Raw genomic sequence first — 12,415 nt, forward strand, 5'->3', positions numbered from 1 at the left:
TTGCTCCCAGAGTGCCGCTCGCGCCAGCCGTTTGATGCCATGGTAGAACGTTTTTGGCATGTTTGAATGCAATTGGATTTCCCTCCTCACAGTATCACATCTGCCTACAGTAACAAACACCTGGAACGCCCTTTAGGTTTGCACTGTTCCTTTGTTACTAAACTGAGGGTAACAACAACACTAACCATTGTGTGTGGATGCAAATGTGGTGCAGAGGAAGGACTTATCCATGATTTATTCAAATAATCTTTTATTGATTGACGTTCGTGGTTTAAGGTCAACACTAGGGGTGTATATCACAACTTTCATCACGATACGATATTACATTGATTGTTTGGACAACAATACGATATTTGCTGATATCACGAAGTCTACCACAATACGATTTTGATTCTGTTTAATTCAGCCCCCCGCGACCAATAAGAGACAACATCATGTGCCCATTTAACACAATCAGTTCCATTTTATATCAACTCACAAAAAGCAAGTAAAATATGGTTTGACAATTTGATTACTGAGCTCTTCCAGCCATTTAAATGAAAAACAAGCTATTCTTTTTTTTGTTGGGATACATTTTTTATTATTTTTAGCACCATTTATCATACAGGCATACAGAATACATTCCACAATACGTGTCAGGTGGTGCATAGAACAGATGAACACAAATTGAATTAAAGCTGCAAGCAGCGTTGGATGGGCCAACTGGCGGGCGGACGCTGCTCCTTGCGACCATGCATTTGCGTGGCACAAATCGTCACCAATGAAAAGGGAACTCCCTGCTGAGTTCAATGATACCTCACACAAGACTCTACATCCTACAGTTCATTAGCTGTGAAAGGGGGCGTGGCCAAAGCAAAGGGGTTGGTGCAAACCTTTACCAATAAAAAAGCAAGTCTCTGCTGAGTTCATTGATACCTCACATAAGACTTTACCTTAAACGGGTCATCAGTTATGAAAGGGGCGTGGCTTAAGCATAGGGGGGTGGGACAAACCATGACCAATGAATAAGGAAGACTCTGCTTAGTTCAATGATACCTCACACAAGACTCTACATCCTACAGTTCATTAGCTGTGAAAGGGGGCGTGGCCAAAGCATAGGGGTCGGTGCAAACCTTTACCAATAAAAAAGCAAGTCTCTGCTGAGTTCATTGATACCTCACATAAGACTTTACCTTAAACGGGTCATCAGTTATGAAAGGGGCGTAGCTTAAGCATAGGGGGGTGGGACAAACCATGACCAATGAATAAGGAAGTCTCTGCTGAGTTCATTGATATCTCGATAAGAGTCTACCTTAAACGGGTCACCAGTTATGAAAGGGGGCGTGGCTTAAGCATAGGGGCGGGCCAAACATCACCAATGAAGAAGGAACTCTCTGCTGAGTTCAATGACACCTCACACAAGACTGTACCTTAAATGGTTCAAATGTTATGAAAGGGGGCGTGGCTTGAGTAAGTGGGCGTGGTTAAATGTATAGGGGGCGGCTCAGTATCACATGTAGACCACACATTATAAGTTTCATGTAAATCGGATGATATTTGTCATATAAGGCGCATTTCCTGTTGCCAGCGGGGGGCGCTATGACCAAAAGTCAATTTTGAACTTTTGGTCAAGTTGTTGAAAATTGTTGAAATTTCTCACGATTTTTTCTCACGAAATTTCTCACCCTTGTCAATCGTGAGAAATTTCGGGCAGATACGACAACGTACACTCAAGTTACAACAACTTCTTTGTTCATCTCTAAACACTCAAAATGGCCGCCAGGCCACGCCCACACTGTTTGACGAAAAGTGTTTCTTTTAATAACTTTTCATCTTTAAGGTGTTTTGATGGTACAGAACAAATTTGAAGTCCATCGGATGAAATCTCTAGGAGGAGTTCGTTAAAGTATAGCACGTATAGTTTTGGGCCTACTTCCTGTTGCCACTAGGTGGCACTATGACTTTGAGTAAATTTTGCCTGGTAAATGTCCTCAGAGTTAGAGTCTTATGCATCATGAAAAGTTTCGAGCCAGTTGGACAATGTACACTCAAGTTACACCCACTTCCTGTTTTGGTGGTGAAACGCACAAAATGGCTTTTAATAACTTTTCATCTTTAATGTCTTAAGATGGCACAGACCGAATTTGAAGTTGATCGGATGAAATCTCTAGGAGGAGTTCGTTAAAGTACGACGTGGAAATGGCCAAAATCGCACTAATTTTGAACTTTCAATTCAAAATGGCGGACTTCCTACATCATGTACATCTTGACATGCTACACGTGTACCAAGTTTGTTAGTCTACGTTAAACGTACTGCAGGGGTTCTGTAGGGGGCGCTAGCGAGCCATTTTTATGCGCCTATTCCCGAATCCCTTAAAATACGTAAATTTTCACCTGGATTGATGCGACCACCAATTTTGGTGAGTTTTTGAATATGTTAAGCCCCTCAAAAAGGCAATTCATTTGCCGTAATAATAGTAATTCCTTCAGTTTCAATAGGGCCTTCGCAGCGATGACGGGCCCTTGCCCCTGGTGTTACTGGTGGACGCAATATCATCATCTAGACCACACATTCTAAGTTTCATGTAAATAGGAATAACTTTTGCCAAGATACAACCGTTCCTGTTATGACACCCACCTACAGGAAGTTGGTCCTCCATAACTTGCGCTTTGTTTTAGCTATCAAAATTCTTTTGATAACTTTTTGTCATGAGGGTCCTCCTCTATGAAGGTCTATATGCAAGTTTTCGTGCCGATCGGACTCACGCCCCAGGAGCAGTTAGACAAAGTAGGTTTCCCATATATCGATATTTTGCCGATTATTGAAAATAAATTAAAGCAGCGCCATCTAATGGCCGATTGCCGGCAAGTTTTGCACAGATGCTAAACCGGCCATGAGGAACAACTTTTTCAAGTTTTCAAGGACTAGTTCGAACCAATGTAAAACATATGAAAATGCATAAATTAATAATGGCCGCCTTCTGGTTGGGCGGAGCTGATGAAGGTAAATGGGAAATATGTCCGCAATGATTAGAGTAATATGTGTATTAAATCTGGTGAAGATCGGAACAACTATGTCCAAGTTAAGCCTTTCCACGCCTTAGGGGGCGCTTACAGGTATGGGCCAAATCGCTGTACAGTCTCGCATAGCTAGGTGTTTATGTGGCGCCAATTTTTGTGAGTTTTCCTCTAGCTCACCCAGTAAGAGCGTGCGCCCCGTGTTGGCTGAGTCCTGCAGCGGCGCCTTCTGCCCTGTGCTGCTTGTCATCCCCCATCTCTCTCCCCATTTCATGTATATCCACTGTCACTCTATAATAAAGGGAAAAGCCCCAAAAAATAATCTTTAAAACATTTTTTTTGTGAGTTTTCGTATATATTGAGGCCGTCAAAAATGTGCCCAAGGGCTAAAACCAATTAGGGGGCGCTATAGAGCAACCATACCACTCTCAAGCCTAAATGTGAACTCAGATCAAAGAATTTTCTATTCTGCACATGGCTGCACAACTTCGAGAGTTTTCGTGCATCCTAAAGTCCTCAAACACCTGTTCGTAAAATGAAGAATTTCGCACGAAAACCAAGATGGCCGAAGCTCGTTAGAGGGCGCTATGGAGCCCCCTGACAACGCTCAAGTCCAATCACTACATAACTTTGTAGTTTTTGCCAGGTCTGACGTGTGCACATTTTTGTGAGTTTTCCTTCAAAAATGCGAGTGACGTCGCAGAATAATAATCCTTACAAAAACAATAGGTTCCTTCGCACTTTCGTGCTCGGGCCCTAACTAGAACTGCAAGCAGTTGTGACGGGGTCCAAGCCTCCCAGCGCCAGGCGCCCCTGACACCAGTCGCCCACAACGACCCGGGGAGCGTGCAAAAGTGGGACCAAAAGCGTAACGGTGGGGAGGCAAATGTCAGGAAATATTGAGAGGTGTGTGCCGCAAAGTCTGCGGTACATTGCCATTGCAAATATCCCAGAGCCCTAAAGGATTTCTGGTCCATCTGGTTTTATTTTCTATAAAAGCTTGTAAAACATCAACCCTGTTGTCCACAGTCAATCTATGAACATAATTTTTTTTCAGGAAAAACTGGGCTATTAGAATATTTGTGCTGCAGTGAGGTCACTTGAATGTTAAAAAGGTTGTAGGACCATAAAGACAAATAAATAAATAAAACGGAACATGAATCTCACAGACATATATTGATATCACACACACAGCAATGCCACACAAGCATTTGTGTTGTCTAAAACAGTTCTATATATTTGGAGTCATCCAGTGCAAAAATAAACATATTGAACATTATAACTCATATACAGGACAAACTATTTACATTTCTTACATACAGTGTATCAATCTTGGATGTAACAGTATGGATTAATGGCACAAAGACCGCAAAAAACTCTGGGCTTCTAGGCTGGATACAAAACCTTCTGTAAGGGCTAGGAAGACAACAAAGACATCAGCAGAACGCGGCGACTGTTCGAAAAGACTGTATGTTTCTACTAGTTATAATTATAAAGGTATTAAGTTATTAATCATAAGTGACGTTTAGAGCCGTATATCACCGTTTAGAGCCGTATATCACCTGGTCTACGTTGACTATAGCACCCCCTAATGGCCGATCTTTACCAAATTTGGTAAAAAGCCTCAGAGCAGCATGCCGAACAAGCGTCACAAATTTTGTGTTGATAGCATTTACTCTGGCAGAGATATTGCAATTGCAAATTTCCCATTTAAATGCATTGAGTTATTGGCCAAAACAAATAAACGTTGATTATCGCACCCCCTAATGGCCGATCTTTGGCAGATTTGGTACAGAGCATTGTAGTGGGATGTTGAACAATGGTCTCAAGTTCTTTGCTGATAACATTTAATTTGGCCGAGATATGATATGTGTGTGGTAGCTAGCTAGGGAAATTTGTTTGGTCGTCAAATGCGCTACATTAACGTAGCAAAATTCTTTTAATAACTTTTGGTCAGGTCCATCTGGAGATGCTATGTACCAGGTTTCGTGCAGATCGGTTGCATGGCCTAGGACGAGTTCGAAAAAGTTGGTTTTGTCCATTGCACGATATTGCGAAAAAAAACTCCTTAGCGGAAATGGGCGGGGCCTATATCATGTGATTCACCTTGATTCAAGGAACACGTGGATGTAAGGTTTTCTAATGTGCGATGTGTAATGTGGGAGTTATAGGCAAAAACACGTTTTGACATAATTATAGCGACACCTAGTGCAACATGTGTAATTTTTGGTAGGTGAGGTCCAAGACCCATTGTACATCTACCCTGTACATTTAAAGTTGTTCACATTAGTGTAAGTGGTGAATCCAAATGTGGGTCCCATAGGCCACGCTCACTTTGATCAATCAGTATCCCACTGTAGGGTTGGCCTCAGGAGTGGCCCTAGATAGTACCCATCAAATTTTGTAAACATCGGATGAGCCGTTCATGAGATATAAACTTGATGTACTTGCTATATATACCCTAGTGCCCAATTTTCGTAAAATGTGTGGGGCCCCTCTAGAGCAGTGGTTCCCAACCTGGAGTCTGGGGACCCCTCAGGGGGGCGGCAAAGATCACAGGGGGTGCGCAAGTCTTTATCTGGTTTGAGGTTGAGGTAAAAAAAAAAAATATTTGCACATTAAACAAATTATGATAATACACTAGAATATATAATGTATACAACAGTCTGTATAAAAACTATATATTTTAGTTCTCGCTTAAAATTGTATGCAGGCTACTTAGTAGGCCAAACCTCCGGGACCTCTTAACCTGTGGCCCTTGCTGTCATCAGTCAGCTGCCAACTGCTATCATCCTCATTTTTCCTGCCGCCACGGCATCACTAAAGTGCTGATAACTCCTCTGTATCAAAAAAGAAAGTAAGGCTCTAAGTTGAGGTAACTCTCGAGAGTTACCTCAACTTCGGTTTCGGAGGGGGGGGCTCAGCTTTTCTTAGACATAAGTAGGGGGGGCGCCAAGGAAAAAAGGTTGGGAACCACTGCTCTAGAGTGTCATGGCAAACAAGAATCTTAAGTTTTGCATTGATAGCATTTATTTTGGTCGAGATATGGCAATGTTGGTGTTTTCATACTTAGCTACACAAATTTGTTTGTGCGTAATATGCGCAATTTTTATCCTAAATAAAAATTCTTTGGATAACTTTTTGTCACGTCGGTCTGGAGATGCTACCTGCCAGTGCTGAGCTATCATTTTCTTGGTTGCAGTTGAGCCAGCTAGCCAAATCCTCCTCTGTCTCTCATGCAGGTGTAATTTAGAGTTATCATTAAGTAACAAAACTATCGGGTCATTAGGGATTAGATATCCTATCACATCAGATATTATTGATGTTGTTTTATGCCAGAACTCATGTACCTGTTCACACTCCCAGACCATATGCAAGAAAGTTCCAGTTTGTTCAGGTTGACAGAATGTACAATAGGGAGTGGGAATGGCTTTCGAGACGTATCTCTTCTGAGGAGTCCAATATGTCCTATATATTATGTTGAAGTGGATATACTGGTGATTTGGGTTCTTGGAACAGTGGAAAATGTTGTCCCAAACTGTCTCGCAATTAATTGCGTTCTCCTCGGGGCACAGCTCTCGTTCCCATTTCTTTACTATTGGGAGTTCTCCTATGGATAATTGCATCAGTTTAGCATAAATCCTGGACACTAATCCTCTCCCAGGAAAATCAACAAACCATTTAATGACTGGGTGCGCCTCAAGACTGTTTCCCCATGGCACTCCGTAACATTTTAGGGCTGATCTTAAGTTCAGATATAAGTAGAAAGATGTCCTGGGGACCTCAAAACTAGCTCTCAGGTCTTCAAAACTCAACATATCTTTCTCATTGAATAGCTGGTCTAAAGTATAAATACCTCATTCATTCCACTGCTTAAAAGCAAAGGGTTTGTTACCAGACAGTAAGTGTGCATTGTGCCATAATGGGGTATTCAAATGCCACTTATTGGTGTAGCATAGTTGCTCCTCCACCTGTTTAAAGTTGGTCAGTGTGTTGGTGATAATAGGGTCATGGGCCAGCATACACTTTTTTGGACACACACCTGCAAAGGCCTCTTGCAGTCTTAGATTTCCAGTGAGGTTTTGCTCTATTTCTCTCCATGGAATTGTAGATGAGGGGTCCATCCACACTCTGAGGGCCCGTAGCTGAAAGGCTCTGTGATACACTTTAGGGTTAGGGAGGGCCAAGCCTCCTGTGTTTGTGGTACATTGCAGGGTATAATATTTTAGCCTATTTAGTTTATTATTCCAAATATACTGCCGAATAAAGGTATCAAATTTCTTCCAGAAATGTATTGGTGGGGGTAGGGGGATCATTGTATTTAAGAAATTCACACGAGGAACTATGTTCATTTTAACAACAGCAATCCTGGACCGTAGCGATGCCGGCAGTGCAGACCAATTGTTCAGATCCCTTTGAACACTACTTAATATAGTTTCATAGTTGTCCTGGACAACTCGCTGTAGCGACGCGTGTATGGTGATGCCCAAATATGTAATTTTGCTTTGGGTTGGTATTGTAACACTAATGGCTGATGTCACATGCCTGTTGTTCAATAAAAGAAGATTAGATTTATTCCAGTTAATTTTATTTATTTTAATTCGTTGAAGATCTTAAGAATTTTTGGGATATAGTCCTCAAGATCAGAGATGTACAACACAATATCATCTGCAAATAATGATATTGAGCTACTATTGGATTTAATCTGGACATTACAGATTTTATTTTGCCTTATGGCTTGGGCTAACGGTTCAAGAGAGATTGCAAACAGCATGGGGGGAAGTGGGCATCCCTGTTACAAGCCCCGCTGGTTGAGACTATGGCCGTGGGGTTCGCATATAAACTACGCACCATGTCAATGAATTTGGGCCCCAAACCAAGCCTCTCCATTACTTGCCACAAGTAATTCCACTCTAGGCGGTCGAAAGCCTTTTCCGCGTCCACTGATAAAACTGCTGCTTTTGTTGGGAGGTTTTTGGCTTCTTCTATTACATGAAATAGTCTGCGTACATTGTCTGCAGCATGACGCTTTGGTATAAAACCTGATTGGTCGGGGTGGACTAGCTTCTCGATAAAGCACTCTAGGCGGAGAGACTTTGGAATAAAGTTTAATATCAGTCCCGATTAGGCTGATGGGCCTGAAATTGGAGCAATCCGTAAGATCTTTGCCCTTTTTGGGTAAAACTATTCTTTTTAATGAAAATAAAAAAATAGCCCTCCTGTTGTTTCACATTTCTCATGTTTGAGTGCATATGCTTTTTGGCAGTAAACTTGAACCTTGATAACCTTTTACTTATTGCCATGGGAATTACAGAACAAACAGCCCTAGTCAACTCCAGAGCTTTCGGGGATTCAACTTGAAGGAAAAACTCCATTTCCTTCTCCTCTGCCCATCCCTCTTCCTCTTCAGCAGGTGAAGTGGTTGCTATGCAACAGCCAAGGTGCAGGGCAGCAGGAAGTGCTGTATGTTAATTCCAGGCTGTCACAGTGCAGAGCTGTGACTGCATGCATCCAAGGATCCTGATTAGTTCCTATTTTTGAACTTGGCACTAAATGGACTGATAAACTGTGAACCCTGCATCCTCCTTTATCCCCCTCTCTGACTCTTGGGCTGATCGGTATCCATCAAGCTTTAAATGAAAGGATGTGCTGGGACATTTCTGCAGGAACAGCACATGTTCTTCTCTGCATCCAACACATAGTCAGTCTCAAATATGATCCGGTTTTTAGAAAGCTTATTGTCATTGTCAACATCTCCCCTCCTGTGGAATATCTCTGCCTGGGCACCACCTCCTGGTGACTCCTACCAGGCTGGGACACCTACAAATCAGCACAGATAGCAGGGACTTCCTAAGTTAAGAAAGTAGACAAAACTCTTTTCTTTCCAAGTCCTGTGTAGGCCAGTTAGGACTCATTGTTACCCTTGGGTGTTTCCTTCATTCAAACTTACTTGTGTCTGCAGGTCCCTTCCCTTCTTCCTGTTCTGTTGTTCAAACTGGGAAAGGAAAATAATCCAGCGCTGGCTCACGCAGTGCTGAACTGCCTGCCCAACCTCGGGACTCACAAGGTACTGAGACCCTTCTATCAAAGACAAAGCACTGCACGTCACACTTCTGTTGTGTATACCTCCATTATTTCAAATCATCCTCTCTGAGGCTTAATTCATATTGTGAATATAAAGAAGTCTGTGTACGTGCAGAGGACTGTGAGAATATCCAGAGAGCTCATTTCAACAGACCTTAACCATTAGCACCCGCCTTGTGCTTTACTGTTGCAGCTCTGTGTCCCCATGGTGCTACAGACTCTCCACATGCTGGCCAGCGCCCCAAAGCTGAGAGCAGTGGCACTGCGTCTCATGACCGCTCTGTGGAAGAAACAGGTCTGGGATCATAAGAAATGCTCATCATCATATTCATACACCTAGGCCTTCTTTAATATTTTCCCTGTATTTTATTCTTGCCCTCCTCTTCCTCCCAACTGACTTTGTTCCTTCCTGTAAGGACCGAGTGTACCCGGAGCTGCAGCGTCTGCTGGGCCAGCAGGACAGCAGGGTGGTGGTGGGGAGGGACTTCCAGTGGGAGCAGATCCTGGCCCGGGCCGCCTGCCTCAGGGACGTCTGCAGGGAGAGGTCAGAGCAACACACACACACACACGCACACGCACACACACACACACACACACACACACACACACACACACACACACACACACACACACACACACACACACACACACATACACATACACTAGACCTAAGAGAGGCATGGCATTAGGCTCTGACTGGCTGAATACAATAGGGACTGACATCTGTCTGATGCTTAGACTTTGGCCATTTAAATTACATTCATATTTTGTAAGTGAAAATGCCACAGCTCCAGGGATTTTACATCATGTATCATAGAAGTGTGTGTGTGTGTGTGTGTGTGTGTGTGTGTGTGTGTGTGTGCGTGTGCGTGTGTGTGTCAGGCCGTACCAGCATGGAGGCGACATGTTGGCTGCCATTACACTCACTCTGAACCAGTGCACCAGACCAGACATGGCAACCCCTGCTGCTCTCGCCCTGCAAGGACTACAGGAGCTGTGCCGGGCAGAGGTATCTCTCTCTCACACACACACACACACACACGTAGCCAAGATTTCCTGCATGTGTAGCCCCTGAGTTTTGCGAGGCTTGTTTTGCAGGTAGTGGACATCGTGTCAACGTGGAGAAGTCTAGGCCCTGAGCTGAGCTGTGACTCGCGTCCACTGATGGTCCGAGTCATCGCTGAACTTCTGGCTCTCGTTCCCCAGCTCACTGCCAAGTCAGAAGAATATGAGGTGTCTGATCTGATGATGTCTTTGTTTAGGTGTTTTTGTGTCTTCCTATCTGTGTGGACGTCAGAAAGAAATATATAATTTGAAAATTGTAAGAAGTAATACCAAATAAGCTTCTGATCGAAGTCAGGATGTGGTTAGCCTAGCTTAGCATAGCTAGCCTGGCTCTGTGTAAAGTTCAGAATTAACCCTACCAACAGCTCTAAAGATCACTGATTAACATGTTGAATATGTTATCTGAATATTTACTCAAACAAAAATGTAAAAATCTCTGGTTTCCTGTAACAATGTCTTAGTGAACAGCAGCCGGGTGCAGTGACTGTGCAGCTTCCCGAAGTCTTGTTGTCACAGTGAAGTTGTCAGCTTTGGTACCATTGTGCCTGAACAGAGACCTAAACCTGTGCTTACCCACTGTGTATCAGATTAACCCCGGTTCAGCTAGTGGCCTGGTGGATACACCGTTGTTCATCAAGAAATATGTAGTTCCAGCATGCAACTCCCACAAACAAGACACAGCATGTTAATCAGTAAGCTTTAGAGATTTGGGAAGTGTATTTTTGAACTTTAGACAGAGCCAGGCTACCTATTCCCCCTACTTCCAGTCTTTATGCTAAGCTAGGCTAACCACATCCTGACTCCAGCTCTGTATATGACACAGACATGAGAATGACGATATTGATCTTATAAAGAAATAAGCATATTTCCCAAAATCTTGAACTAGAGCTGATTTATAACAGTATTATAACATAAGCACCTAGTTAGTTTCCCTTCTTTTTTCCAGAAACTGACGGAGGTGGTGGTCAGCTTTCTCTGGAATTATGCTGTGAGCAAGGTCTGTGTAATGTATGTGTGTGTGTGTGTGTGTGTGTGTGTGTGTGTGTGTGTGTGTGTGTGTGTGTGTGACGTGTAGTGGGTGCATGTGTTTTTGTGTGTGTAAGACACGTGTACTGTGTGTGTGTGTGTGTGTGTGTGTGTGTGTGTGTGAGAGAGACACGTGTACTGTGTGTGTGTGACTGGGGAGGAGTTTTGGGTACTGTACAAGAACTGTACATTGTTAAAGCTGCTCCAATTGGTATTTTTATATTACCAACAGATCAAATGTTGATGTGTAACATGAAATGAGTTGCTTGTAGTTACCAATTATTCAGCATTGCAGATTCAGTGTTTTTTTGTTTTGTTTGTTTGTTCTGCTCAAACCTTAGTCAGATAGTCATCTGTGTAAAAACAGTGTCTGCATCTCCTACAGTGTGCTTATATTTACAATGTTGAGTCGTCTTTGTACAAAGCGTGAAAAAGAAGGTGTATGTGTGTTTGCTGTAACAGGATGTGGAGATGGCCAGCTGTGGTTACAGGGCTTTGGCAGATTTTCCTGAAGCGGTCCACACCATAAATCTTCTTCCTGAGGCGGTAAGTGGGTCCTGTCTATAACTTGACATTCCACATTGAATACAATCAAATTGAATAAAATCCGAGGATGCACATGCATATGTAGCATATAGGGCTGCATTATATGAGGAAAATATGTGATGTTGAATATGGCGATAACGATATTTTTTTGCGATAAATAAACTGATATTAAAATGTACTCAGTTCTGCCTTTCTGCTGCTTTCAGTATTCTTTTAAAATAAAAGGAAATAATTTCTAACATTCTTTTATTGAACAAATTGAACATTGAATTAAACATAAAAGAAACCACTTAAAAAAGAATGACAGTTACATTTTAATTTGCAGTTTGAGTGTCTTTCGCGATATGTTGCAGCCTTTCGCGATATGTATATTGCGTTAGTTGATATTGCGACGACGGTAAAAAAAAACAATATATTGTGCAGCCCTAGTGGCATATGATATGAAAACCTTCAATATAACAGTAAAATGTTTTTAACAGGGTATCTGCAGAGAAAGAAGTTTTACAAATAATTATCTAAGGGCAGGTCTTGAAAGGTATTACAATATATATTCTTTATCTAACTATTCAAATGTCTTTTTTTCTACTCATGTCATGTTGGTCTTAACATATGTAAAGCTTGCATATCCATATAACACACAACTCGTGCTGTTGTGAGTTGTGGTTGCATCTTAGGGCCCTATTTTAAGCGCCTGGTG

At 42.4% G+C, this 12,415-nt stretch overlaps 1 protein-coding gene across 2 annotated transcripts in view; it reads left to right on the plus strand.

Annotated features, from left to right (window-relative positions):
* Nucleotides 1–12,415, plus strand: part of focad (focadhesin) — a 79,266-nt gene that overhangs the window by 36,214 nt on the left and 30,637 nt on the right. For both annotated transcript variants that reach the window (XM_078275515.1, XM_078275514.1), the window contains 7 exons: nucleotides 8,960–9,064; nucleotides 9,275–9,376; nucleotides 9,498–9,625; nucleotides 9,964–10,090; nucleotides 10,180–10,314; nucleotides 11,093–11,143; nucleotides 11,635–11,718. In XM_078275515.1, the coding sequence (XP_078131641.1) occupies nucleotides 8,960–9,064; nucleotides 9,275–9,376; nucleotides 9,498–9,625; nucleotides 9,964–10,090; nucleotides 10,180–10,314; nucleotides 11,093–11,143; nucleotides 11,635–11,718 (732 nt within the window). The remainder of the gene's footprint in view (nucleotides 1–8,959; nucleotides 9,065–9,274; nucleotides 9,377–9,497; nucleotides 9,626–9,963; nucleotides 10,091–10,179; nucleotides 10,315–11,092; nucleotides 11,144–11,634; nucleotides 11,719–12,415) is intronic.

The sequence above is a fragment of the Sander vitreus genome, chromosome 19 (genome assembly GCF_031162955.1).
Source record: "Sander vitreus isolate 19-12246 chromosome 19, sanVit1, whole genome shotgun sequence".
Classification (NCBI taxonomy): Eukaryota; Metazoa; Chordata; class Actinopteri; order Perciformes; family Percidae; genus Sander; species Sander vitreus.